Source organism: Carcharhinus amblyrhynchos, chromosome 16 (genome assembly GCF_965287045.1).
Source record: "Carcharhinus amblyrhynchos chromosome 16, sCarAmb.v2.hapA, whole genome shotgun sequence".
Classification (NCBI taxonomy): domain Eukaryota; kingdom Metazoa; phylum Chordata; class Chondrichthyes; order Carcharhiniformes; family Carcharhinidae; genus Carcharhinus; species Carcharhinus amblyrhynchos.
Window position 1 is genome coordinate 50992908 of NC_137339.1, and position 27485 is coordinate 51020392.

Consider the following 27485-nt stretch of genomic DNA (forward strand, 5'->3'; position numbering starts at 1 on the left):
GAGTAATGAATTGATTGGAGATAGTCAGCACGGTTTTGTGGAGGGTAGGTCGTGCCTTACTAACCTTATTGAGTTTTTTGAGAAAGTGACCAAAGAGGTGGATGGGGGTAAGGCAGTTGACGTGGTATATATGGACTTTGGTAAGGCGTTTGATAAGGTTCACCATGGAAGGCTTCTGCAGAAAATGCAGATGTATGGGATTGAGGGTGATTTAGTTAGTTGGATCAGGAATTGGCTAGCAGATAGGAGACAGAGGGTGGTGGTTGATGGTAAGTATTCGTCATGGAGTTCGGTTACAAGTGGTGTGCCTCAGGGATCTGTTTTGGGGCCACTGCTGTTTGTAATTTTTATAAATGATCTGGATAAGGGTATAGTTGGGTGGATTAGTAAATTTGCTGATGACACCAAAGTCGGAGGTGTGGTAGATAGTGAGGAGGGGTGTCATAGTTTACAGAGAGACTTGGACAAGTTGCAGAGCTGGGCCGAGAGTTGGCGGATGGAGTTTAATGCGGAAAAGTGTGAGGTAATTCACTTTGGCAGGAATAACAGATGTGTAGAGTATAGGGCTAACGGTAGGACTCTGAATAGTGTGGATGAACAGAGGGATCTAGGTGTATGTGTACATAGATCCCTGAAAGTTGGGAATCAAGTAGATAGGGTTGTTAGGAAGGCATACGGTGTCTTGGCATTTATTGGTAGGGGGATTGAATTTAGGAGCCGCAGCGTCATGTTGCAACTGTACAAGACTCTGGTGCGGCCGCACTTGGAATATTGTGTGCCGTTCTGGTCCCCACATTATAGGAAGGATGTGGAGGCTTTGGAGAGGGTGCAGAGGAGGTTTACCAGGATGTTGCCTGGTATGGAGGGGAGGTCCTACGAGGGGAGACTGAGGGATTTGAGGTTGTTTTCGTTAGAAAGAAGGCGGCTAAGAGGGGACCTTATTGAAACATATAAGATGATTAGAGGTTTAGATAGGGTGGACAGTGATAGCCTTTTTCCTCGGATGGAGAATGCTAGCACGATGGGGCATAGCTTTAAATTAAGGGTTGGTAGTTATAGGATGGATGTCAGGGGTAGGTTCTTTACCCAGAAGGTGGTGAGGGATTGGAATGCCCTGCCTGCTGCAGTTGTAAATGCGCCTAGTTTGGGGGCGTTTAAGAGATCCGTGGATAGGTTTATGGATGGAAAGGGATTGGTTTAGGTTAGAGGGTCATTGCTTTTTAATTGGTCGGCGCAACATCGTGGGCCGAAGGGCCTGTTCTGCGCTGTAATGTTCTATGTTCTATCTCCAAGTCTAGTAGAGTTCTGCCAGGAGAGCTTGCTTTATTTTTCACTTTGCCTGCACTTGTGCAGTTTATAGCTCTGATCTGAGCTGCTGGTTGTCTAGCGAGTTAAGCTCTGTCCACTGCCTCTTCTGGCCAAAAATGGTCTAGTCCAAAATTTCAGAGATTGGGCTTGAAATCTCATATAAACAGATCATCCCATTTTCACGTTAGTTGGACACTTAGAAAAAGTCTCGTAAATTTCCACCTAGTGTGTTCAGATTCAGGGTGTCCAGATTCAGGATTTGGATCCCCTCACACATTGCCCTGGCTGTGGGCCTGCTGTCTGCTCAGAGCAGACCTCATCAACATGGCGGAGCTCAGGGAACGGGCACTCCTTCAAACAAAGAGAAAACGAACAATAAAAGCTATTCTTTCGCTAAAGTGAAGATTGAAAACAATACATCTACTTGAAAACGACTCAGGCCCTGAGTTCAGCTGCGGCAGCGTTAAGCTCGAGACTGTATCTGGGGGCGAGCTCGCGGACGATGCCTGCCGACTGGAGGTGGGGCTTGGAGTTGAATTGGGGCGGGGCTGGATCTGGATCTGTGGGCGGGACCGGGCGGTTGGGGGCGGGGCTAGGACCGGATTTGGGGCGGGGCTGGATCTGGATCTGCGGGGGGGCCTCGGGCCTTTGGGGGCGGGGCCAGGGCCGGAGTTCGGGCGGTGCCAGACTGGTCTGGGGGCGGGGGCGGGCGATTGGGGGCGGGGCTAGGACTGTCGTTGGGTCGGGCTGGATCTGGGTCTGCGGGCGGGGCTGAGCCGAGCAAGATCTTGGGGGCGGGGCCCTGCGGGTCAGGGGGTGGAGCGTCACATCAGTGACAGGCTGCGTCTCCTGGCATCCTGGTACTGCAGCAATGGAGAGCAGAAGCCGGCTGGGTGGCTGTAAGAGTCTCTGTCAGTCCGGGATCAGTGCTGAGCCCTGAGGAGGTCGGACTGGGAGGTTTTGGGCAATCAGCCGAATAGCAGTTACGAGAGAAGGAGGAAGAGGAGCTGGGCCATGAGTGAGCTGGGCCTGACTCTGTCCTTCCTGAGGAAAACCCTGCTCACCCTCACCCTAGTGCTCTTTTATTACTGCTTCTCCATTGGGATCACCTTCTACAACAAGTGGGTGACGAAGGTAAGCTAAACCCCTGATGGTAGCACCTTTAACAACCCAGGACAACCCAAAATTGCTTCATTACAGTTTGATTACTGTTGTATGTGTCGACAATTTGTGCACAGCATTGCTCCACAAACAGCAATATGGTAAAAGTCCAGATAATCTTTTTTCAATTACGTTGGCTGAAGGGTAAACCTTGAGTACTACATTATCAGCTTAGATTCTGACCCAAGTCTCTGAAGTAGAACTTTCTGACTTAGAGTTCAGAGAGCTAGCACTGGACAAAGGACGAGCCCACTTACGCTTGTCCTGGCAGAACTGATCAGAAACATGTTGCGTTAGATCCAACCTGATCAAGACTGATGACGTTATGGAACTTTGTAACTGGGTAGGGCTGAAATAGGCAGAGAAGTGAAACCTTGCAAGGTACTTAGCTGCAACTGTAAAGGATTAAGATGAAGTCTCAACAGCCAAGGATGTAACTGACAATTCTTTCTGGGAAAGATTAAAAAAGACTTGAACTGTGTTTGCAGATTGATTCTTGAGGGGAGGACAGTGGTGATTAAAATTCCTCTTATTATAACGTGTGATTACTTTTTACATTTTCTAAAGGTTTCTGAGTTGTATGAGTAAATCTTCTGACCCAAGAAGTACTTTACTGAGAGGGGAAGGGTAATTTGACCAACTGCACAAACCAATAAATATTCATTCTGTTAGAAATCTGCGAGCTAAACTGATGAGACAAGTGCACACATGTTAAAAAGGTGCATGATCACAAATTATAGTGTTTCCTTTGAAGGTCTGTATTGAACTTCACTGTATTCTATAGTATGATACTTGTTGACCTATACCTTATTGCAAAACCATTATTATGCTTATAGCTTTGATTATTGGATTTATCATCTGTTATCTTTGGCTGCCTCTGGCTAGTCTCCTAATCCTTGTTTAGCAACACAACTCCTCACTTCCCTTACAGGTTGGACTCCCCAAAGTGAATGCAGAATAACCGATGCAGGACTAAAATGTGTTTATTACATTCTATTTCAGACAGCTTCACTTTTTGTTGAAGTTTGTTTCATTGTATAATGAGTGTGGTGATGCAATCAGGAAACAGAACTACCCTGCAACCCTGATATCTTGGAGTTTTACAGCACGGAAAGAGGCCCTACAGCCCATCATGCCCATGCCAACCATCAAACACCTATTAGTTATTATTGCAGGACAAGTACTAAACTACGCAATTTAGAAGGTTCGGTTTCACTTTGTAGTGTCAGTTGATGCAGCAGTAAGGTGAAATGGACAAAAAAGAAAGACTTGCATTTATATAGCATCTTTCACAACCTCCAGACATCTCAAAAATGTTGACAGATAATGAAGTACTTTTGAAATGTAGTTACAGTTGTAATGTAGGAAATACAACAGCCAATTTGTGAACAGCTAGCTCCCACAAACAATACAAACATAATCAAATAATCTTTATTTTGTGATGTTGCCTGAGAGTGGGATGCATATTATCTAGGACATTTGTGTAATTTGCATGCTCTTCTTTGAAATAGAGCCATGAGATCCTTTACTTCCCCCTGAGGAGGCACATAGGACCTTGGTTTAGTATGTCATTCATCTCAGACAGTGCAACATTCCCTCAGTCCTACCTTCATTTTTGTACCCATGGATTCAATTGGCCTCAGGGACTTGGGAAGGAGAATTACGGCTCCTGATTAGCTCCCAGCTAAATTGCACTAATATTTAGAGATGGCTACAAGATGCTCTCCCGTTCTGTGTGATGTTTAGTTTTCTCCGATATTCTTTCTCACTTAAAGTGGAGGGCTAAGCCTTCGATATAGACCTTGAGACATTTGTGCATTAAATATATTTTCTAGCTGACTTGATAAGCTCTTTGAAATGCTGTTCATTGAAATAATGTGGAAACTGTGTATGTGGAGTTTTCAGTCTGATATGTCTCCCTACCCCCCACCCCATACCAAGATTGAGAAGCTTGTTATTCCTTCATATGCTTGCATATCCACTTGGCAGAGAAGAGCAAGCTAATTTCATGTGTAATTTTAAAAATGGTCCAAATTTTTGTTCTGTTTTAAAACAAAAAGTAAAACTAAGTTAGACTTTTTCATGTTAAAGGGGCACAATTTGATCTTTGGAGTGGATTAATATACTATACATTACATGATTTTTTAAGGTGCATGATATAATATTTCTGTCAGTTATAGAACAGCATATCATTTAAAATCCCAGTGAGATTACTGGAAATTTATAATTGATTTTAATGATTTTTGTAATATATTTTTCCCCTATTTCTTAGAATTTTCATTACCCTATCTTCATGACATTGGTCCACCTTGTGATGATCTTTGTATTTTCTGGAATGAGCCGAACATTTACCTCTTGGTGTACCGGAAACTCACGTATCTGTCTGTCATGGAAATTATATATGAAGAAGGTTGCTGCCACAGGTACTTTATTCTGTACTCTTGTTCCTTTCCGCAACCCACCCCCGGAGCCCAGACCAGGCACTTTCAGGCTGTGAAATTTATAAATTGGGAGCTGGCTGCAAAATATATGCATGGGCTCAGACACCTAGTTTGAAAGAACTGTTTTCAGCTGGTGCACTGTAGTTATATTGCTGGCTGTCCACCTTGCTGAGTGCTTGTAGCATCGTGTGTGAGTGTTTGTATGTAAGTATTCCTGGATGGTGAATTTTTCATTGTTGTGAGAAATGCCTGAAATTTAAACAAAATAACATTTAATTATCTAGTATCACAGCTTCTGTCCTGATTTCAGCCTTAAAGCTCAATACCGCCTTACCCTCCCCTCCCCTTTTTTCCCTCTACAGATTGCATCGTCTGGCAGTAGCTTATCTTCACCAATGCCTTTATCTATTGCTCACATGGAGTGTGTTGACTGCAGATATACTTTGGCTTTTAATAAAGACAAAAGATAAAAATGGTTGCATTTGTTGAGGCTTCAACTGCATGATCTTATTTTTCACCCATGTAAAGTATCACATACCTTATTATGCAATGTACCACATATGCTTAATCTTGAATAATAGTCTTTCCCCATCCACATTACATTTATTATCTTTAATTCTCATTAACATATGCCACTCTACCATACTGTATACTTAATGTCCAAGAACAAACAACAATAAAGCACAGGAACAGGCCTTTTGGTCCACCAAGTCTGCTGACACAGATGCCTACCTAATATAATATTTTCGTGTCTCTATATGGTCCACATCCCTCAATTCCCTGCCAACTCATGTCTCTATCCAGATGCCTGTTGAACGTTGTTATAGAATCTGCTTCCACCACCTCTTCCAGCAGCGTGTTCCAGGCATTAAGAAACTATATACTGCTACTCATTGGCATTATGTGGATGGCTTGTGGTACTATAATTCAGTAATTTCTAATAATTGATTAAATCTAGTATCTTGAGGACTCTCAATGATTTCAGGTTTATTGTTTGACCCAAACTGATTAAAAACACTTCAGTAAACTTGAATCCCCTTAAGAATAAAGTGATGCTTGCTCTGAGAGAAGCAATGCAAGGTGAGTGCGCTTGCACAAATGTGAACTTGTGTAAAGATGCCATCAAGATGACGTCAGAAGAGGCAGTGAATCTGGAGAAATGGTTGAATTCAGTATTGAGTTCAGAAGGTCTTGAGTGCCTAATTCAAGGATAAGATACTGTTCCTTAAGTGACAGTTGAGCTTCATTGGAACAATGCAGGAGGCTAAAGTCAGTCAGAGTAGAGCAGAGAATTAAATGACTCCAGACTGAATTGAAGTTTTTGGCAAAGCAGTCTCATGGTCTGCATTTGGCTTCCCCAGTGTCGGGCAGACAACATCATGAGCAGTGAATACAGTAGGCTAAATTGTATGTAAATCTCTTGGGAAGAGTGTTTAGGAGTCAAAATGATGGAAGGGAGGAGGTGGCTGTCAAGTGTTACATTTGTATTTACGTGCAAGGTGTCATAGGAATTGGGGGATGTTTGTGGAATGTCTGAGAAGTGGACCAGGGTCTTGGGGAGGGGAAGTTTTCTTTGGGAATGCTGAAAAGAGAGGGAGAAATATGTAGTGTTGGCACCATGCTGGTGGTAGTAGAAATGGCAGAGGGAACCTGTTGTGTTTCGGGAAGGGATGAGAGCAGGACTCCGGCAAATGGGACATTCCTAATGGGCAGCATGGTGGTACAGTGGTTAGCACTGCTGCCTCACAGTGCCAGAGACCTGGCTTGGGTCACTGTCTGTGTTGCACATTCTCCCTTTGTCTGCGTGGGTTTCCTCCAGGTGCTCCGGTTTCCGATCAAAAATGTACGGGTTAGGTGTAAATGATAAATTGGCCATGGTAAGTGGTAAGTTGCCCCTTGGTGTCAGGGGGACTAGCAGGGTAAATAAGTGCAGCTATGGGGATAGGGGCTGGGTAGGATTGTGGTCAGTGCAGACTCAATGGGCCAAACGGCCTCCTTCTGTACTGTAGAGATCCGATGATAAGATTCTATGTAATGGGGGAAAATCCTTGGAAGTACTGTTATGGAACTAGCTTTGTCAGAACAAATGCATCAAGATAAAGAGACTGAGAGAACGGAAGCAGGGTTGGAGCAAATGTAGTTGAATTAACTGTGAGAATTATACAGCTTGTAGATATTGCTTGACAGAGGGGAAGTAGAGAAGCCAAGGAAGGGAAGAGTCAAGAGATTGGCCTTGAAGTTGAGTGAAGGGTAGATATATGAAGCAAAGTTGGTAAGTCTTTCAATAAGAACAAAAAAGCAAAAGTAACACAATTGTCAAGGCACTGGTTAAAAAAAGGTGAGGAGGGGACCTGAGTAGAATTGGAACACAGTTTTCCACACATCCCACAAAACGTCAGGAAGAACTTGCCCTCTCTCTTCAGGTGCCTTGCCCTAAGAGGGCATTAGTGACTGTGGACTTCCATGTGTTGATCCATGATTATGTTTGGCAAGGTACTGCAGTGGTTTGTAGTTGCTTTCTGTAGATCCTGACTGACCTGTAGACTCTTCTGATCTTACCACCTGCCTTAGGTGTATTGGAAGATAAAAATGGATGATAACCAATCAATCTGTTGGCTACAGGATTCTAACCTGGAATTTCTGGCTCAGAGCTAGGGACTCTACCCATGGCATCACAAGACCTTCCCAGGTGTTGCTAGGACTCATAAATATTCCCAGAGGAACACCTTTTATTTGGAGGAAGTAAAACCTTCATCCAGTTGGAGGAGGGTAGTAGTCTTGTTAAATAGGTAGCGGGCCAGCAGGTGGGGATTGGAGGTTGTGAGTGACTGGATATTCAAGAAAAGGAAATTTTTAAACCAAAAAGTGTTAAAGTGGCAGAGGGTGCCAGAAATGTCACATCTGTAGGCCCTTAGATATGGGGGCAAATGATAAAGTTGAGATAGGAATCTTCCAGAATCATGATAGGTTCCTCTTCTCCTCACCTTCGCCCATGCAAATGTAACACTTGCAGCTTGGGAAGGAGGTGGGGAAGACTGAGACTGGTGGGGTACTGTGACATAAGCGACCATGAAGAAAAGATCTCCAGAGGAGATGAGATTAGTGATGGTCTGGAGTGTTCAGAATTGGATCATGAACCAGAGGGAGGTAGAAAGAGGTGTCAGCAAGTTAGCCTTTGATCTCCACAAGTTAGAGGCAGTTCAACAAACAACCTTTGTCAGCAGTTTCAGCCACAGTGACAGGGAAATAAGTGCTACAAATTCAGAGGGGGTGGAGCAGAAAAATTGAGCTGGCTGATGTCATGCTGGCAGTTTCCAATAAAAAACTCTAGAAAAGGAAAGAGGACAGAAGGAAGTGCCCAGATGGAACAAGAGTTCTGAAAATGTGAGAAGTGGTCTGTTGTGCATGCGGAAGCTCCTGGATAAAGAATTAGGTGTAGGAATGAAGGTAATAGAAGAAAAGCTCTGCATCTTTCAGAGCTAAAACTTCATGAGATAGGGCGTTATAAATAAGGTCAGATTGTTTTGAGTCAGAGGGGAAGGTCAGAGTGAATAATAAAAACAGGGCAAGGGAATTGGAAGAAGGGATGAATCAGAGGAAAGTGAAGGGAAAAAAAGATCCAGATGGAAGTTGGTTTCTAAGCATTGACACCTGTAAAAGAGAAAAACACATAGGGAGTGATCTTGAGCCCGCACTCGCGGGCAAATGCCGATTGTGCCTCAAGATCCAGAAGTTGTAATTCTAGCTAGTGGGAATGTGAATTTGGATCTTCCCCATCCCTCACCAGCAACATCAGGTTCATGCACTTAACATTTAAAAATATTCAAATGAATATAAAGCAGGTTATCAGCCCACCCCCTCACCAGATATTGATCTCTGTTGTCACGTTAGTGCAGTTCACAACAGGTTCACGCAGATGTGAATCTATAGTGGGCGTCTCCCTGGGAGTGTAAAGGTAAGTATAGTCCCCAGGAGAGAGAGGGGATATAGCCAGGCAGTGCCCTGGCGAAGCCCCCTGGATCTAACTTTGGCACAGGTTGACACCTTGTGATGCCAACGGCAGTGCCAACCTGTGTCAAGGAGCCAGCTCCATTGAGAGCCTCATGAGGATCAGAGGGGGGATTCGTTTAGATGTGGTTGTAGCCAGGGGAAAATGGTTGGAGGCCGAGGGAGAAGGGGGCCAATGATCAGGGCCCAGCGGAGAAGGGGCTGATGATTGGGTGCGGGGAAGAAGGGGCCCATGATTGGGGGGGTGGGGGGAGGTGGGAGAAGAAATGGCCAATGATTAGGTTGGGGGGGGAGAGGGGTGCGGGGGAGAAGGGGCCGATGATCAGGGGAGAAGGGGCCGAAGATCTATGGGCAGGGGAAAGGGGCCAATGATCAGGGGATGATGGAGAAGGACTCAATGATTAGGGGCAGGGGAGTAGGGGCCGATGATGGATGGGTGTGGGAGAAGGGGCTGATGATCAATGTGGTGGGGTGGGGTAGAAAGGGCTAATGATCGGGCGCGGAGAGAAGAGTCAACAATTGATTGGTGGGGCAGAAGGGGCCAATGATTGGGTGCAGGGGAGCAGGAAGCAGTAATCAATGGGCAGGGGAGAAGGGGCCAGTGATTGGTAGGTGAGGAGAAGTGGCCTAAGATGGGTGGAGGGGTGGACGGGAGAAGAGCCAATAATCGATGGGGAGAAGAGAAGGGGCTGAAGGTGATGGGGTGGGGAGAAGGAGCTGATAATCAGGGCGCGGGGAGAAGGAGCTGATAATCATGGCTGGAGGAGAAGGGGCAAATGATTAGAGGGGGGGGAGAATGGGCTGATGATTGGGACGTGGGGAGAAGGAGCTGATAATCGGGACTGGAGGAGAAGGGGCCAGTAATTGGTGGGCGGGGGAGAAGGGGCTGATGATTGGGAGCGGGGAGAAGGGACCGACTCTGGTTGAGGGTGGGGTGGGGAGTCCAAGACCTCTGTGGTGGGCTGAGGGGAAGGTTTATCCAGGTTACGTTCTCTGTGCAGCCAGTATTGTAAGATCTGGAGAGAAAACTGACCAGTTTCTCTGGAGAAAAACACGCTAGTTTTCTTGCTGGAAACAACATTCTTGGCATTTTTTGGTAAGATTTAGCCCAGTGCTAAATATTGGATAAGGCTAAGCATAATCATTGAACTCTAAAAGAGAGTAAGTTGATGCTGTTTATACAAAGAGGTTGAAAACCTGCGCATAATAGTGCATAGATTGAGAGTGAAAGCAGTGATAGCAGTAATTTGAGAATTGCATGATGTCTTGGAGATATCCAAAATCAAGAGTGGATCAGGAGCTTGAAGGATGGAAATCAGGACCAATTGATGAGGAAGGAGTTCTGTTTGTGAAGGTCAGTTTTAGCAGATAACTGATCAAATCTGGGAAAACAATAAAATGGAATATTGGTAAATGATCATTATGAGACCATTCCAGTAACATTGAGAAATGAGGGAAGCGGGATAGAGAATCTTGTAGAAAGAATGCAAGGAAGTGTCATAAGTAATGTGTGACGCCAACAGACAAATTTTGGCACGTGAGAAGAAAAACAGAAAGACTTACAAAATGATGAGAGTGAGAAACTGATAATCATATAACAACACGAAAACTATGAAAAGTATGCTGTAAGTGATCAGCTAATGAGCAACTTTATTGTGCTGATTTTTCATACTGAATTGTTTTTTAATGCTGATATTACAGCCCTTGCAACTGCCTTAGACATTGGATTGTCAAATTGGAGCTTCCTGTTCATCACAGTGTCACTGTAAGTCACCCTCTTTGCTAATGGGATTGTTCATAACAGAGAATCTACGTAACTGTCAATGTAATTTGAAATAATTTGAATTACTACATTCTTAATCAACTGTTTTTGTTCATCAAGTTTTGAATTTTTAGTCATGTACTTTTCAAATAATTCCTGTCTATAAGACTCTGATAGCTTGCTAATAATCAACATACTCCAGTCATTGTTATTTAACGTTTATCTGTTTCTCCATATTGGGGGAGGAATCTAGCTGGATTTTTAATAATTAGCTTGTTGGTACCTTTTATCATCTTTATGCCCTATGCACTGCTGATACCTATCTCTAACAGTGCCTTCAGCTGTCAAGACCTAAACTCTAAATTTCCCAACCTAAACCTCCTGTCTCTGTCTCTCTACCTCTGTAAAATGTTTGTGAAAACCTACCTCCTAGATCAAACTTTTGGCCTCATGTATGTCTCCTTCTTTGATTTCTTGCGAAGCACCTTAGAATACCTTAACTGTGTCTAACTGGGTCTTCCTCCAAAAGGACACCAGTTTGCCCTGCTCTTTCAGGTAGTTCAGACAATAGATAGCAGAAACCAATCTGGAACATCCTGATCTGTATAGTCCTAACATTCAGTATCTACCAGAGCATCATAGTCTCTACATGGGTGACAAATTTCTCAGCTGAAAACTTATAACTGAGATTATGTACATTTATTCTTCATATTGGTTTTAATTGCTGCTTTTTTTAATTTCAGGTACACAATGACAAAATCAACTGCCATCTTATTTATTTTATTCTTTTCAGTTGTATTCAAATTGGAGAAATTGGTAAGATTGCCACTTCAGCTTAAACCATTACCGAAACCAACCTAATGTCAAGATGATAAGAAGTGGTTCATTGGTGGATTATTCTTTTGTTTAAAAACTGAGGATGTTATGCAGGAGTACCTGAGACAATAGTCTAGATGAAGTAAATCAGCAACACTTAGGTTTTCAAAGCCTATAGGGAGAGATGGCTAAGAGGGATTAACTGTGAGCAATTGATTCAAAGGTGAAGAACCTTACTGACGATGTGATTTAGGGCCTTTGGAATGATAGTTTAGGTGCAAGGAGATAATAGTTGATCTGGATTTGAGTGAGAGCTTCTTGGTGGTACACAGGCATTGTGGAGCAAAGTCACTGTATCCTTCATTATTTTTCTGCCTTTTCCTCCTAGAAGTTCTGCAGTATGGTCCCACAGGCACTGACATCTTGCTAGGTAACTGTTTTTGTGGGTGAAACAAAATGGTGATGGGTGTGGCATGCTCTCCTACCATGAGGACATAGTTTAGTTGACTCATTCTTGACTCAGTAATTAGACTTCAACACATTTTAGCGATGACCTTTCAACAGAACTAACATAAAGAACTAAATAGATTTTAAGCAAGCATAGAAGCAATGAAAATGATGAGAGAGGAAAGGAGCAAAAGAGAAGGTCAGTGATAGGGTGGAAGACAGGAGAGAATAAGTGACATAATAAATAAATAATTCAAAGCAAAAGAAAAAGAGTCTAGTGAGATGTTAATGAGAAAATGTGGAATTGTTACCAACAGCTGTCATCTGACTAAAAACAAAACAAAAATAGGAGCAGAGATTATGACCCAAACCTATTGAACTCAGTGTTGAGTTGAAAACACTGTAAAGTGCCTAACTGAAAAATGAGGTGCTGTTTTTTGAGCTGACATTGAGCTTCACTGAAACTGTGTAAGAGGCTGAAATCAGTTTGGGAATGGAGCAAAGAATTAAAATGACAGATGATTAGAGGTTCTCTTGCAAACTGAATGGAGGTGTTTGTTAAAGTGGTCACCCAAACTACATTTAGTCTCCCTAAGGAAAGACTACATTGCAAGCATTGCAAGCAGAAATTTGTCGAAATTTGCTGATGACACCAAGATTGGGGGAAAGGCAAATTGTGCGGAGGGTGTGGAGAGTCTGCAGAAGGATCTAGATAGGCTGGGCGAATGGGCCAGGAAATGGCAAATGGAATTTAATGTTGGCAAGTGTGAGGTGGTCCACTTTGGTAGGAAGAATGGTAGGAAGGACTATTACTTACGTGGTGAAAAACTGCAGCAGGCGACGGTGCAGAGGGACCTCGGGGTCCTTGTGCATGAGTCGCAAAAACCCAGCTTGCAGGTGCAGCAGGTGGTCAGGAAGGCAAATGGGATGCTGGCCTTCATAGCGAGGGGGATTGAATATAAAAGTAGGGAGGTCTTGCTGCAGCTGTATAGGGCATTGGTGAGGCTGCAGCTGGAGTACTGTGTGCAGTTTTGGGCGCCGCACCTGCGCAAGGATATTTTGGCCCTGGAGGGAGTGCAGAGGAGGTTTACTAGGCTGATACCGGAGTTGAGGGGATTGAGCTATGAGGAGAGGCTGAATAAACTAGGCTTGTACTCGTTAGAGTTTAGAAGAATGAGGGGAGATCTCATTGAGACGTATAAGATGATGAATGGGATGGATAGGATAGAGGTGGAGAGACTCTTCCCGCTCAAAAAAGACAGTAGGACTAGGGGGCACAGCCTCAAGATAAAGGGGAGGCGGTTTAGAACGGAGTTGAGGAGGAACTTCTTCACTCAAAGGGTGGTGAATCTCTGGAATTCTCTGCCCGTTGAAGTGGTGGAGGCTGCCTCGCTAAATATTTTTAAGAAGCGGGTTGATGGGTTCTTGATAAGAGAGGGGATTAAGGGTTATGGGGAGAGGGCGGGAAAGTGGAACTGAGCCACAACAGATCAGCCATGATCTTATTGAATGGCGGGGCAGGCTCGAAGGGCTAGATGGCCTACTACTCCTCCTATTTCTTATGTTCTTATATAAAATTAAAAGTTTGGGTAAATCGCTGATTCACATAAAAGGAGTATTTAGGGCTTTAGACAATGAGAAGGGAGTAGATCCTAAAGCTGGGATGAGCTACATGTAGTGTTCAAGGTATGCTGTGAGTGAGACTACACTGTGAAAATTGGTATCATGTAGCAAGGGGTGTTTTGAAAAAAAGTGCAGTGAAAACTTAGGGACGTTTTTACACTCCATAATGAGTGACACTGCTGGGTAAATTTCAAGGTATAGTTCCTGGGCCTTGTTTTTGCATCCCTTATGCTTTGTGCTGTATATTTTAAAGATAGTTTGCATTTTTTAAAATTGCAAATAATGGATCTGTGAGTACCAAAAACACCAGTCACTAAAAGTTGCATCACTGGTCAGACCATAAAAAAAGCAAGCCAAGCTTTATTTCTAGAGGGGTTGAATTGAAAAGTAGAGAAACTATGCTAAATCTGTATTGTCCTTTGGATAGACCACATTTTGAATACTGCATGTTATTCTGATCGCCATTTTATAAAATGGAAATAGACGTTATAGAGAAGGTACAGAAAGACTTGCAAAAATTATATCTGAGCACTATGGGTTTAGCTATCAGAAAAGGATTGGCAGACTGGGTTACTTTTCTTCTGAACAAAGAAAGCTGAGGGATGACTAAATAGAGATCTTTAAAATGAGAAAATTTGATGGAATGTTTACGAGAGAATGTTTCTTCTTGAGGGAAAGAGTATAGCCAGAGGCCATCAATATAAGATAGCTACTTAAAATCCAATATAAATTCAGAAGAAACTTGTTAACCCAAAGAATGGTGAGGATGTGGAACTCACTACCACAAGGAGCGCCTCTCTGAACATCATCTATATTGACGATATCTGCTGTGTCTCTTGGGCTCAGACATTTTTCTAAATTGGCCAGCTTCTTGCCTCTAATTACTGTAAGACATGGCACCGTCTTCTGCTTCCATAATGCCACAGCCAAGAGAAGTCTCAACATCCCTTTTAGCATGGGGTTACGCTTGACTGAATACTGAGGTACAAAATAAATCTGAGCAGGGTGGCAGCAAAGATTTAAATGGAATAATCTCCTCAGCAAACTTGCTGGCTTTACATGGGATGCAAATGCTGAAACCTTAAGAAACTCAGCTCTTGCTGTTGTCTACTTGACTGCAGAGTACTGTGCACCAGCATAGTACAACTCAAGCCACACCAGTCTTGTAGATACCCAGCTCAACACCACAATGTGTAACATCTCAGGTACCCTCCAATCAACTCAATTTCCTTGGCTCCCAGCCCTAAGCAACATCCGCACATAACCTGGGAGGTTGCAACAAGAAAGTTTACATCAACCCAAGTGTGCCACTGCACAAGGGCCTTACCAATTCACCTGCTGCTCATTTCCCATCATTTTGGCCTGTATGACTAAGACCATTGTGCCAAGGCATAACAGCATAGGCCCTATGGCTGGAATGGAACCAACACGTCACCTGAATTCAAGCTGCCAACATTGGGCACTCCTCAACTGTTTCTGCGCTGGCCAAGGCCTTTGTGTAGCAAATTGACACAAGTGGCCTTGCAGGAAGCCCAGATTGCAACTGTGGTGCATCCTAATCAATGCCTCCTGACAAAATTCAGCAGAGGGCTGAGAAAGCTCCATGTAACCGCTGCAGAAACTATTGCCTAGCTTGGTGATTACGGCATGTGCTTAAAAAAGAAAGTGGTTGAAGTGAGTAATATAAATACACTTAATATAAATGCACTTAAGGGGAACTAGACAAGCATAAGGAAAAAACGAATAGATAGTTACAATGATATATTTGGAAAAATAAGAGGCTCAAGTGGAGCATAAATTTTTGGCATGATCTGTTTTTGTATCATATATCTTATGTAATCCTATGCAATGTCACTTTATGAAATTGTGGTTTCAATTGTCCCACAGGATGATCAGCAACTTTGGACACATATCTATGAAATTGTAGGAGCAGTTTGGGCTGTGCAGTTTCCTTGTTTATTGTGAAATGTGACAGCATTGCTTTGCTATTAACTGGCTGTTGCTGCAGGTGGAGACGGCGTTGCTGAGTAACCTTTGAGATTGCTGTGCCAACTGACAGTGGACCCTAACCTTGCTATCTGATAAGTGACCTTTTTTGAGGCTAATATAAAATGGAGATATGGAATAAGTGCATGGTTTCTTGGGTAGTTCTGTCATAAGAACGTAAGAACTAGGAGCAGGAGTAGGCCACCTGGCCCCTCAAGCCTGCTTTGCCATTCAATAAGATCATGGCTGATCTTTTTGTGGACTCAGTTCCACTTACCCGCCTGCTCACCATAACTCTTAATTCCTTTACAGTTCAAAAAATAATCTATCTTTGCCTTAAAAACATCAATGAGGTAGCCTCAACTGCTTCAGTGGGCAGGGAATTCCACAGATTCACAACTTTGTGTGAAGAAGTTCTTCTTCAACTCAGTCCTAAATGTACTTCCCTTTATTTTGAGTCTATGCCCCTAGTTCTAGTTTCTAGTGGAAATAACTTCCCTGCTTCTATCTTATCTATTCCCTTCATAATCTTATATGTTTCTATAAGATCTCTCCTCATTCTTCTAAATTAAAATGAGTATAGCCCCAGTCTACTCAGTCTCTCCTCATAAGCCAACCCTGTCAACTCTGGAATCAACTTAGTGAATCTCCTCTGCACCCCCTCCAGTGCCTGTACATCTTTTCTCAAGTAAGGAGACCAAAACTGTACACAGTACTCCAGGTGTGGTCTCACCAACACTTCGTACAGCTGCAACATAACCTCGCTGTTTTTAAATTCTATCCCTCTAGCAATGAAGGACAAAATTCCATTTGCCTTCTTAATTACCTGCTGCATCTGCACCAACTTTTTGTGATTCATACACAAGGACACCCAGGTCCCTCTGCACAGCAGCATGCTGCAGTTTTTTACTATATAAATGAAGGTCTATTTTGCTTTTATTCCTATCAAAATGGATGACTTCACATTTACCAAAATTGTACTCCATTTGCCAGACCTTTGCCCATTCACTTGGACTATCTATATCCCTTTGCAGCCTTTCAGTGTCCTCTGCACATTTTGCTCTGCCACCCATCTTAGTGTCATCTGCAAATTTTGACACACTACACTTGGTCCCCAGCTCCAAATCATCTGTATAAATTGTAAACAGTTGTGATCACTGAGGAACACTAGTCACTGATCACCAACCAGAAAAACACTCATTTACTCCACTCTGCTTTCTGTTAGTTAACCAATCCTCTATCCATACTAATATATTACCCGTAACACCGTTCACCTTTATTTTATGCAGCAGCCTTTGGTGCAGCACCTTGTCAAATGCCTTCTGGAAATCTAGATACACACACCACACCCACAGGTTCCCCATTGTCCACCGTGCACGTAATGTTCTCAAAGAATTCCACTAAGTTAGTCAAACATGACCTGCCCTTCATGAACCCATGCTGCGCCTTCCCAGTGGGAGAATTTATATCCAGATGTCTCACGATTTCCTCCTTGATGATCGATTCAAGCATTTTCCCCACTACAGAAGTTAAGCAAACTGGCGTATAGTTACCCGCCTTTTGACTATTCCCTTTTTTGAACAGTGGCGTCACGTTTGCTGTTTTCCAATTTGCACGAAGCACCCCAGAGTCCAGCGAATTTTGTTAAATTACCACTAGTGCATTTGCTATTTCTCCCGCCACCTCTTTTAATACCCTGGGACGCATTCCATCAGGGCAGGAGAGTTGCCTACCTTCAGCCCCATTAGCTTGCCCAACACTATCTCTTTAGTGATACTGATAGTTTCTTGGTCCTCACTTGCAATAGTCTTCTTGTCATCAATTTTTGGCATGTTATTTGTGTCTTCCACTGTGTAGACTGACACAAAATATCTGTACAATGCCTCAGCCATTTCCTCATTTTCAGTTATTACGTCCCCCTTCTCATCCTTTAAAGGACCAATATTTATTTTAGCCACTGTTTTCATTTTATATATTTGTAGAAATTTTTGCTCTCTGTTTTTATATTCTGAGCAAGTTTACTGTCATAATCCATCTTACTTTTCTTTATAGCTTTTTTGTGGCATTCTGTTGATCTTTAAAGATTTCCCAATCCTCTAGTTTCCCACTAATCTTTGCCACTGTGCATGCATTTTCTTTCAATTTGATACCTTCCTTTACTTCATTAAGTACCCATGGCTGATTATCTCTTTTTCTAAAATCTTTCCTTATCACTGGTATATACTTTGACAATCACCTCCATACATACTTATTGTCACTTGGCATTATTTTCTTTGCTTAAGTTCTTGAATATTTGATCTGGTAAACAAATTTGAGAAACCTAAACCTTAAAGTGCCAGAAAATGTTTATTTTTTTTAAAATTTCCTTAATAACTTTGAACAAAGAGAAAGAATCCTAATAGAACCAAATTATAATATTGTTCTTGGTATCCACTATAGTGTAGTGCTCATTGGCTGTGGGAGGCCTCAAGTCTGCAGGCTTCAACCTTTAAAGGACTTGGACAAACTAATCAACTGTTTCCTGAAAATGTGTTTTGTATGCGAATATTGTCTGATTACTTTAATGAATAGAGGTCTATTTGATTGTTTGCAGTTGTTTATTAAATAACATTGTTGCCATTTTTGTTTCCAGCGGCCATGGTTGATCATGGTAGTCTTGTTAATAGCTGGAGGCCTCTTCATGTTTACATACAAGTCAACTCAGTTTAACCTGGAAGGATTCATACTGGTGCTGGTTGCATCCTTCCTCGGAGGGATACGGTGGACACTGACACAAATTCTTACACAGAAGGCAGACCTAGGTAATGTCAAAATATCAGTATCACAGTTTGTTCAAGTGAGACCTGAGCTGGGTAGGCAAACGATGGGATTTTATGTCAGTGTTGTACTGTGTGTAATATTGTGCACATGTGCTGTGTTTTCTCTCTTTGTTCTCCTGACAAAGACCAACCATTCCTCATGGTTCAACAGGACAACTAATTTGCATGTCATAGAGGGAGTTAACAGTGAATTCAAAATTTAGAAAGGAAAGCAAACTTCTTGCATTTAAATAGAGCCTTTCACAACCACCAGGAATCTCAAAGCACTTTACAGCCAATGAAGTAAAAATGTAGTCACACTGTAAGATAGAAGAAGAAGAAGAAGAAGAAGAACAAAGAACAAAATCAGCCCGGGAAACAGGCCCTTCGGCCCAATGAGCCCGCGCCGCCATCTTAACACCACCAGTCCCCCCCCCTCCACCCATGACCCTTATCTAATGTTTTATGGCCATCCACATTGAGGGAAACTAATTTAGGGACAATTTATTACTGCCAATCAGCCTAATAGCACATCTTTGGGGTGTGGGAGGAAACCGGAACACCCGGAGAAAACCCACGCAAGCACGGGGAGAATGCGCAAACTCCCACAGACACCGGCCCAAATCCATGTGTCTGCACAGCAATCAGTGATAGTCACTGAGCTGTCGTCTTGCCCAGTATCTGGTCCAGTTTAAGCACACACTAACGACATGAAGCACTAGGCCAATCTCGAACAACCAAGAGCAGCCCAAGTATGACCCATCGTGTGTATGCCCCTCGTTGGACACAAGGCGGACCGACTTAAAACCTGTGAATGAAAAAGAGAAAAAAAATATTATTGTACCATATCCATTTACCTTACCAGGGACGCCCCAATGCTAATGACCCTTATTTAAAACAATCTCCTATATCCACCCATCTCCAACCTACTCATGTGCCTGTCTAAGTTACTCTTAAACAACTCTAGCATGTTTGCCTCCACCACCTTACTTGGCAGAGCATTCCATACCCCCACTACCCTCTGTGTGAAAAACCTCCCTCTAATATCTGTGTTATACCTCTCCCCCCCTCACCTTAAGGCCCATGGCCCTTGTCCTGTGTGTCTCTATCATAGGAAATAGCTTACCTCTGTTTATCTATACCCTTCATTATCTTATATACCTCTATTAGATCCCCCCTCAGTCGCCATCTTTCAAGGGAAAAGAGCCCCAATTTATTCAATCTTTCCTCATACCCCAGTCCTTCCATACCAGGCAACATCCTGGTAAACCTCCTCTGCACTCTCTCCAGAGTCTCCATGTCCTTCCGGTAGTAAGGCGACCAGAACTGGACACAGTACTCAATGCGGCCTAACCAACGTTCTGTACAACTGCAACATTAGACTCCAGCTCTTATATTCTATACCACTTCCTATAAAGGCTAACATACCATAGGCTTTCTTCACCACACTCTCCACTTGCACTGTCACCTTCAAAGACTTGTGCACTTGCACCCCCAGGTCTCGCTGTGATTCTATACTCCTTATGGGCTTACCCTTTATCATATAACTCCCCCCTACGTTATTCCGGCCAAAATGCATCACCTCACATTTATCCGGATTAAACTCCATTTGCCATGTATCTGCCCAATATACCAGCCTATCAATATCCCATTGTATTGCCAGACACTGCTCCTCACTGCCCGCTAATCCAGCCATCTTGGTGTCATCGGCAAATTTGCTGATCACACCACCTACTCCCTCTTCCAAATCATTTATATACACTACAAAGAGAAGAGGTCCCAGTACTGAGCCCTGCGGCACACCACTAGTGGCAGACCTCCAGCTAGAAAAGGACCCCTCCACTACTACTCTCTGACTCCTCTTTGCAAGCCAGTTCTCTACCCATCTAGATACCTGGCCACATATCCCATGAGCTTTAATCTTCTCTACCAACCTACCATGCGGGACTTTGTCAAACGCCTTACTGAAATCCATATAGACAACATCAACGGCTCGTCCTTTGTCGACCGTTTTTGTCACCTCCTCAAAAAATTCTACCAGATTCGTAAGGCAAGACTTCCCCTTTACAAAGCCATGCTGTATATCCTCAATCAGATCACAACACTCTAAGTGCTTGTACATCCTATCCCTAAGAATCCTCTCCATCAACTTGCCTACCACTGATGTTAAACTCACCGGCCTATAGTTACCCGGGTTATCCCTCCTACCCTTTTTAAACAACGGTACCACGTTCGCTATCCTCCAGTCCTCTGGGACCTCACCTGTGTCCAAAGAAGAGACAAAGATTTGCATCAGAGGCCCAGCAATCTCATCTCTCGCCTCCCTAAGCAGCCTAGGATAAATGCCATCGGGCCCCGGAGATTTATCGGTTTTAAAGGTACCTAAAAGCCCTAACACTTCTTCCCTCGTAACCGATAGATCTTTCAATTGGTCTACCGCTCCCTTGATGACTGTACCAGACATCAAGCCCCTCTCCTTCGTGAATACCGACACAAAGTATTCATTCAGGATCTCCCCCATTCCTTCAGCGTCTAAGCACAATTCCCCTCGTCTGTCCCTGAGAGGACCGATTTTACCCCTAGCCATCCTTTTGCTCCTAAGATAGGAGTAAAACGCCTTTGGATTCTCCTTAATCCTACCTGCCAAAGCCATCTCATGCCCCCTTTTTGCTCTCCTAACTCCCCTTTTGAGATCCCTCCTACTCTCTCTGTATTCCTTCAATGCTCTCTCCGTTCCCAGCTGCTTAGATCTGACATACGCCTCTCGTTTCTTCCTAACCAGGTCTTCTACATCTCCAGTAATCCACGGCTCTCTCATCCTACCTTTCCCATCCTTCCTCCTAACCGGCACATGCCTTTCCTGCACCCATTGCAGTTTTCCCTTGAAAGACTCCCACATGCCTAACGTGGTCTTGCCTTCCAACAGCCTATCTCAGTCTGTATCCCTAAGCTCCTGCCTAATCGGGCTGTATCTAGCCTTTCCCCAATGTCAACCAATTTGGTCACAATAAATACCCAAGTTCAGCAACGTAATGATCAGATAATCAATATCACAAAAAAACAGATTAAGGAATTTAAAAAAACACCAGGGATAACGTTGTGCTTGTTGCACCATCTGATAGATTATGGTTGACCTGATTGTGGCCCCAACTCCATTTTCCTTCTGCCTGCTACATCCCTTGACTCCCTTGCTAATCAAGAATGTTACATAACTCAGCTTTAAAAATATTCAAGGACTCTGCCTCTCGTGATCTATAGAGAAGAGCATTCCACAGACCAACAACCCTCAGAGAAAGGAATTCTCCACTCCATTATTTTTAATCTCTGTCCCCTAGTTCTAGTCTCTCCCATAAGAGAAACATCCAGATTTTATCCAGATAAATGCGATAAATTTATCTGGAATTTAATGCATATAAATATGGGGTGATGCATTTTGGAAGAACTAATGTAAGGGGCAGTTATACAGTAAATGGCAGGGCTATCAAGAGTATAGAAACACAGAGGGACCTAGGTGTGCAAGTCCACAAATCCCTGAAGGTGGCAGCACAGGTGGAGAAGGTGGTGAAGAAGGTAATGGTATGCTTGCCTTTATAGGATGGGGTATAGAGTATAAAAGCTGGAGTGTGATGTTGCAGCTGTATAGAACACTGGTTAGGCCACATTTGGAGTACTGCATCCAATTCTGGTCGCCGCACTACCAGAAGGACGTGGAGGCTTTAGAGAGAGTGCAGAGAAGGTTTACCAGGATGTTGCCTGGTATGGAGGGTCTTAGCTATGAGGAGAGATTGGGTAGACTGGGGTTGTTCTCCCTGGAAAGACGGAGAATGAGGGGAAACCTAACAGAGATGTGCAAAATTATGAAGGATATAGATAGGGTGAATAGTGGGAAGCTTTTTCCCAGGTCAGAGGTGACTTTATAAGACCCTTGTCAGACCCCACTCGGAGTACTGTGCGCAGTTCTGGTCGCCTCACTACAGGAAGGATGTGGAAGCTATTGAGAGGTGCAGAGGAGATTTACAAGGATGTTGCCTGGATTGGGAGGCATGCCTTATGAAGATAGGTTGAGGGAACTAGGTCTCTTCTCCCTGGAGAGACGAAGGTTGAGAGGCGACCTGATAGAGGTTTATAAAATGTTGACAGGAATAGATAGGGTGGATTCTTGGAGGCTATTTCCCAGGGCTGAAATGGTTGCTACGAGAGGACACAGGTTTAAGGTGCTGGGAAGCAAGTACAGAGGAGATGTTAGGGGTAAGTTTTTTACTCAGAGGGTGGTGAGTGAGTGGAATCGGCTGCTGTCTCCAGCAGTTCTATGCATGAGTGTCCTTGGAGACATCAGCGGCACAGTGTCCAACATCTGGTCAAAGGACACTCATGCATAGAACTGCTGGAGTCTCTGCTATCTCCTTCTCCTATGACCCCTCCCACCTGGTGAATGGTGGCCACCTCCTGCCTCTGGTGGCTGTCTCCCTCTGGTCCTGGAAGTGGTAAGGCCCAGCCTCTTGTGCCCACAATTCTTTGAGCTCCAGCAGCAACCAAAACAACAGCTAGATCTATTGGTTGCATAGAAAAAGCCATGTTGTCACTCTGAAGGGAGGAGATGGAGAGGAACACCTGTAGAGGTTAGGGAATGCTGCTTGCTCTAGCACATCCACAGTGACAGCACCCCCCGCCAATTCCCCCAGCCACAGATGGAGACATCAGCGGCACAGTGTCCAACATCTGGTCAATCTCCAGAAGGAGAGCATGCACTATGGGTGTGCTAGAGGAGGAGGAGGATGAGGATGACCAGCAGGAGGAGGAGGAGGAGGATGAGGACGACCAGCAGGAGGAGGAGGAGGATGAGGACGACCAGCAGGAGGAGGAGGAGGATGAGGACGACCAACAGGAGACGGAGGAGGAGGATGAGGACGACCAGCAGGAGGAGGAGGAGGATGAGGAGGATGAGGACGACCAGCAGGAGGAGGAGGAGGATGAGGACGACCAGCAGGAGGAGGAGGAGGATGAGGACGAGGAGGAAGAGCATGCCGAGGAACACTAATCAGGCACTCGAGGGCTGGCAGCCAAATGAGGCATGTGAGGGCACCAGGGAAGGTCCTGATCACCCCCCCCACAAAATTCCTTTATATTCTGTACATTGTCATACCAGAGTGGTGGGTCTGAGTAGGCTGTGTTAGTGAGTTTTTGGCAGGCAGGAGGGTGATGATGATTTGCTAAGCAGCATTATGATGATGCCCTAATGCAAACTAGTCTGACCCCTACCTGAGCTCCACATGCACGCTGTCACATAAGCCCAAGCCTGTGTAGTGGATAAGGGATCTGAAGCCCTCAGACAGAGTGCTGGGGCTGATGGGGTGGGCGGATGAGAGGGAATCGCTCATGGGTCTGCGGAAACCATGCCTTTGTTTTGTCAGTGACACAGCATTGAGGGGCCTCCCCAGCTGACATCAACGTGAAGCATCTCTCCAGCGATCACCAATGGAAGAGGATTCATAATCAAGACAAATAAATCACAGGTGGATGGTGAAAAAACACTTATTTACAATAAAGATGTTTAAATAAGACATTCAACGTAAAAACTTGTGAACAGAAAACGTTAAGGTGCGTAAGTATCTTTCTAACTAGTGCAGCCTTCACCCATGCCAACTCAGTGTCACTAAAACTTCCAAATGTACATCGGAGGTGGTTACCATGCCTATGGCCTGTGATGTGCCTGGTGGGTGTCTTCTGGAGGCCCTGGACCTTGAAGGCCCTAGCCTGCTTCCAGATGTCTGGATGTTTCCATGGCGCCGTCTTATTCCCGTTGCCCCTGAGCTGCCCTAGTGTTAGGAAAGCAGAGTCAGAAGGTATAGCCATAACTACAGTCTCCCGGCTGGAAGGCCGGGCATGGGCTTGAGCCCTTGCTCTTCCCTTGGGGTTCCTGTGGGCCCTTGGGCCACTCAGTGAGATGCCAGTGAGCTCCAGAAACTCCAGCGTCACCTGGCACTGCTGGTCCTGTAGGACCACCTGCATCCTATCCATGGTGGTCGAGCTCTCTGCATTGGTCACTTGAGTCGGGGTTCACCTCTCAATGGCCGCAGCAAGTACCCTCTGAGTCTGGGCCGTGCTCTGCAACCCCTCAGCCATGACGCTCTGAGACTGGACCATGTTCTCAATGGCTACTGCCATAGCCCGCTATGTCTCATCACTGTTCCACTGTCTCTCCTGCAAATTCTCGAGCCTCTCAGCCACAGAATCTCGAGAAGCCTGCTCAGTCCCTCAGTTGGCTGGTGTGACTTGGCCAACGCTTGGAGCCTGCTACTCATGGTGAGGATTCTCGTCCCCAGGCTTTCCACTGCAGGGCCCTGCAGACAGGCAATAGCTGATCCACCTGAAAGCTTTGGGACTCCTCCCAACAATCCAGTGTGGTCGTCAGCCCCTCCTGCATATCCTCCGAAGATTTGTCACATGGGTGGGAGCAGCAGCAGGGGCCTGTGTTCCAGAAGGCCTGGGGTGTCCGGCTCTGTCTCTGCAACACAGGACAAAAAGCTAAGTGCAAGGGAGGGAAAGGAATCTGGGATGCCAGACATATGATTCACCTGTCTCCAATGAACATAGAATAAAGAATCAAGAAAATTACATCACAGGAACAGGCCCTTCAGCCCTCCAAGCCTGTAGTGACCAGGCTGCCCATCTGATCTGTAACCCCCTACCCTTCCGGAGACCATATAGAACATAGAAAAATGACAGCACAAACAGGCCCTTCGGCCCACAAGTTGCACCGATGATATCCCTACCTCCTAGGCTTACCTATAACCCTCAATTCTATTAAGTCCCATGTACTGATCCAGAAGTCTCTTAAAAGACCCTATCGAATTTGCCTCCACCACCACTGATGGCAGCCAAATGCACTCACCCACTACCCTCTGAGTGAAAAACCTATCCCTGATGTCTCCTCTGTACCTACTTCCCAGACCCCAAGATCTTTCTGAGCCTCTACACTGCTAAGAGTCTTACCCTTGATATTATACTCCTTCATCCCATTTGACCTGCCAAAATGGACCACTACACATTTATCCGGGTTGAAGTTCGTCTGCCACTTCTCCGCCCAAATTATCCATAACACCACTAGCCTTCATGTCATCAGCAAACTTACCAACCCATCCTTCCACTTCCTCATCCAGGTCATTTATGAAAATTATAAACAGCAAGGGTCCCAGAACAGATCCCTGGGGCACTCCACTGGTGATCGACCTCCATGCAGAAAAAGACGCATCTACAATCTACACTCTGCCTTCTGCGGGCAAGCCAGTTCTGGATCCACAAGGCAACAGCCCCTTGGATCCCATGCCCTCTCACTTTCTCAAGAAGTCTTGCATGGGGGACCTTATCGAACGCCTTGCTGAAGTCCATATAAATCACATCTACCGCTCTTCCTTTGTCAGTGTATTTAGTCACATTTTCAAAGAACTCAACCAGGCTCGTAAGACACGATCTGCCTTTAACAAAGCCATGCTGACTACTGTTGAGTATATTAAACTTCTCTAAATGTTCATAAATCCTGTCCCTCAGAATCTTCTCCATCAACTTATCAACCACTGAGGTTAGACTCACCGATCGGTAATTTCCTGGGCTATCCTATTACTTTTCTCGAATATAGGAACCACATTCGCAATCCTCCAATCGTCCGGAACCTCTCCCGTCTCCACTGATGATGCAAAGATCATCGCCAGATGTTCTACAATCTCTTCCCTGGCCTCCCACAGTAACCTGGGGTACATCTCATCCGGTCCCAGTGATTCTTGATGCTATTCAAAACTTCCAACACATCCTCTTTCTTAATGTCCACATACTCAATCTCATACATCTCTATTCCCACCCTGTTCACAAAGCTGTAGAGATGCCCCTTAAAAGTCACTATTGTATCGGCATCCATGACCTCCCCCGACAGAGAGTTCCAAGCACTCAGTACCCTCTCTGTGCAAATAAACATACTTCATACATCTCCCCTTGTAGCTGTAACTCATGCCCGCAAGAAGTTGCCTCAAAATGATTGAAGGAATGACAGATGCTCACACCTTGACGGCAGCCTGACAATGCTGTCGCTGACAGCCCACATCTCCCCTTCTCTGGAGAGCTCCAGCACCCTCTCCTCAAAGAGGATGAGGACCCGGAAGCCTGGCTCACCATCCCCTGTCTTGGTGGTGTGACTCCTGCAGAGTATCAGGTGGTGGCCCTTAGAGGGCACGCACAGTGGGGCTCATTTGGAGGGATAGGAAGAAGATGCTTGGAGGTCAGGAGCTGGAAGCATGCAGCATGCCGGGGATGGGACAATCTGGGAGAGATATGGGAGATGATGCAAATAAGGTTCACCACTCCTCCTTGCTGCATGGATGAGGTCATTGACTTTTTTCAGGCACTGCTTCCCAGTTTGGGGGGCCAGTGCCCTGGCACTGACCAAGGTGGCAACTTTCTCCCACGCCGCATTTCCATTAGCCCCCTCCCTTGGTTTACGTCGCGGGCGGGGGAGGGGGGGGTCCCACCTTGTCTTTGCTGCATCCAGCAGCCTCCCAAGTTTGCCCTCAGAGAATCAGGGAGTGGTTATGCACACATTTTGTACAGGAATGCCTGCCTAACTGTCCATCTTGAGTTTTTAATGGAGCTGCCCCTCGTTAGGGCAGATCAGCTGCGGACCCCCCCTACCTCAAGCCTCACCCCTGACCTTCCTGCACAGATCAGCTGCAGGCAGTTTGGCAGAGCATTCTGGCAAGTTACATACTGTTTGCTTGTTAGCATTGAGAAGGCAAATGAGCACTTGCAGGTGTGCTGATGGAGGGGGTGGGCGGGGTGGGGGATGGCGGGAGGAGGGGGGTGGTGGATGAGTGCCTCAGTGATTGGAGACAGGGGAGAGAGAGGGAGGTGTCACAGTCATCGGAGTCCAGAGGAGATGGGGGTCTTGTGCAGGAAGGTCAGGGATGAGACTTGAGACGGGGAGGGAGGTGGGCCACTGCCGCTCTCCCTGAGATCGTAGGGGGTCGCAATCAGTCTGCGTGGCTTGGTTTGGGGGGGATAAGGGGTCAGTAATGTTGTGAGGGTGAGGCAATGTTTGTGGGGGCCAGGGGGAGGCATTATCCAGTCTGGGTGCGATGTGGTAGGGGA

The 27485-nt window shown here is 45.1% G+C and overlaps 1 protein-coding gene across 1 annotated transcript in view; it reads left to right on the forward strand.

Moving 5' to 3' along the window:
* The first annotated feature begins 2128 nt into the window (after positions 1 to 2128).
* Positions 2129 to 27485, forward strand: part of LOC145354006 (solute carrier family 35 member H1-like) — a 47593-nt gene continuing 22236 nt past the window's right edge. The window contains exons 1-5 of the mRNA XM_080205080.1: positions 2129 to 2442; positions 4742 to 4892; positions 10620 to 10683; positions 11424 to 11496; positions 18185 to 18353. Coding sequence (XP_080061206.1) covers positions 2323 to 2442; positions 4742 to 4892; positions 10620 to 10683; positions 11424 to 11496; positions 18185 to 18353 — 577 coding nt within the window. The 5' untranslated portion in view covers positions 2129 to 2322. The remainder of the gene's footprint in view (positions 2443 to 4741; positions 4893 to 10619; positions 10684 to 11423; positions 11497 to 18184; positions 18354 to 27485) is intronic.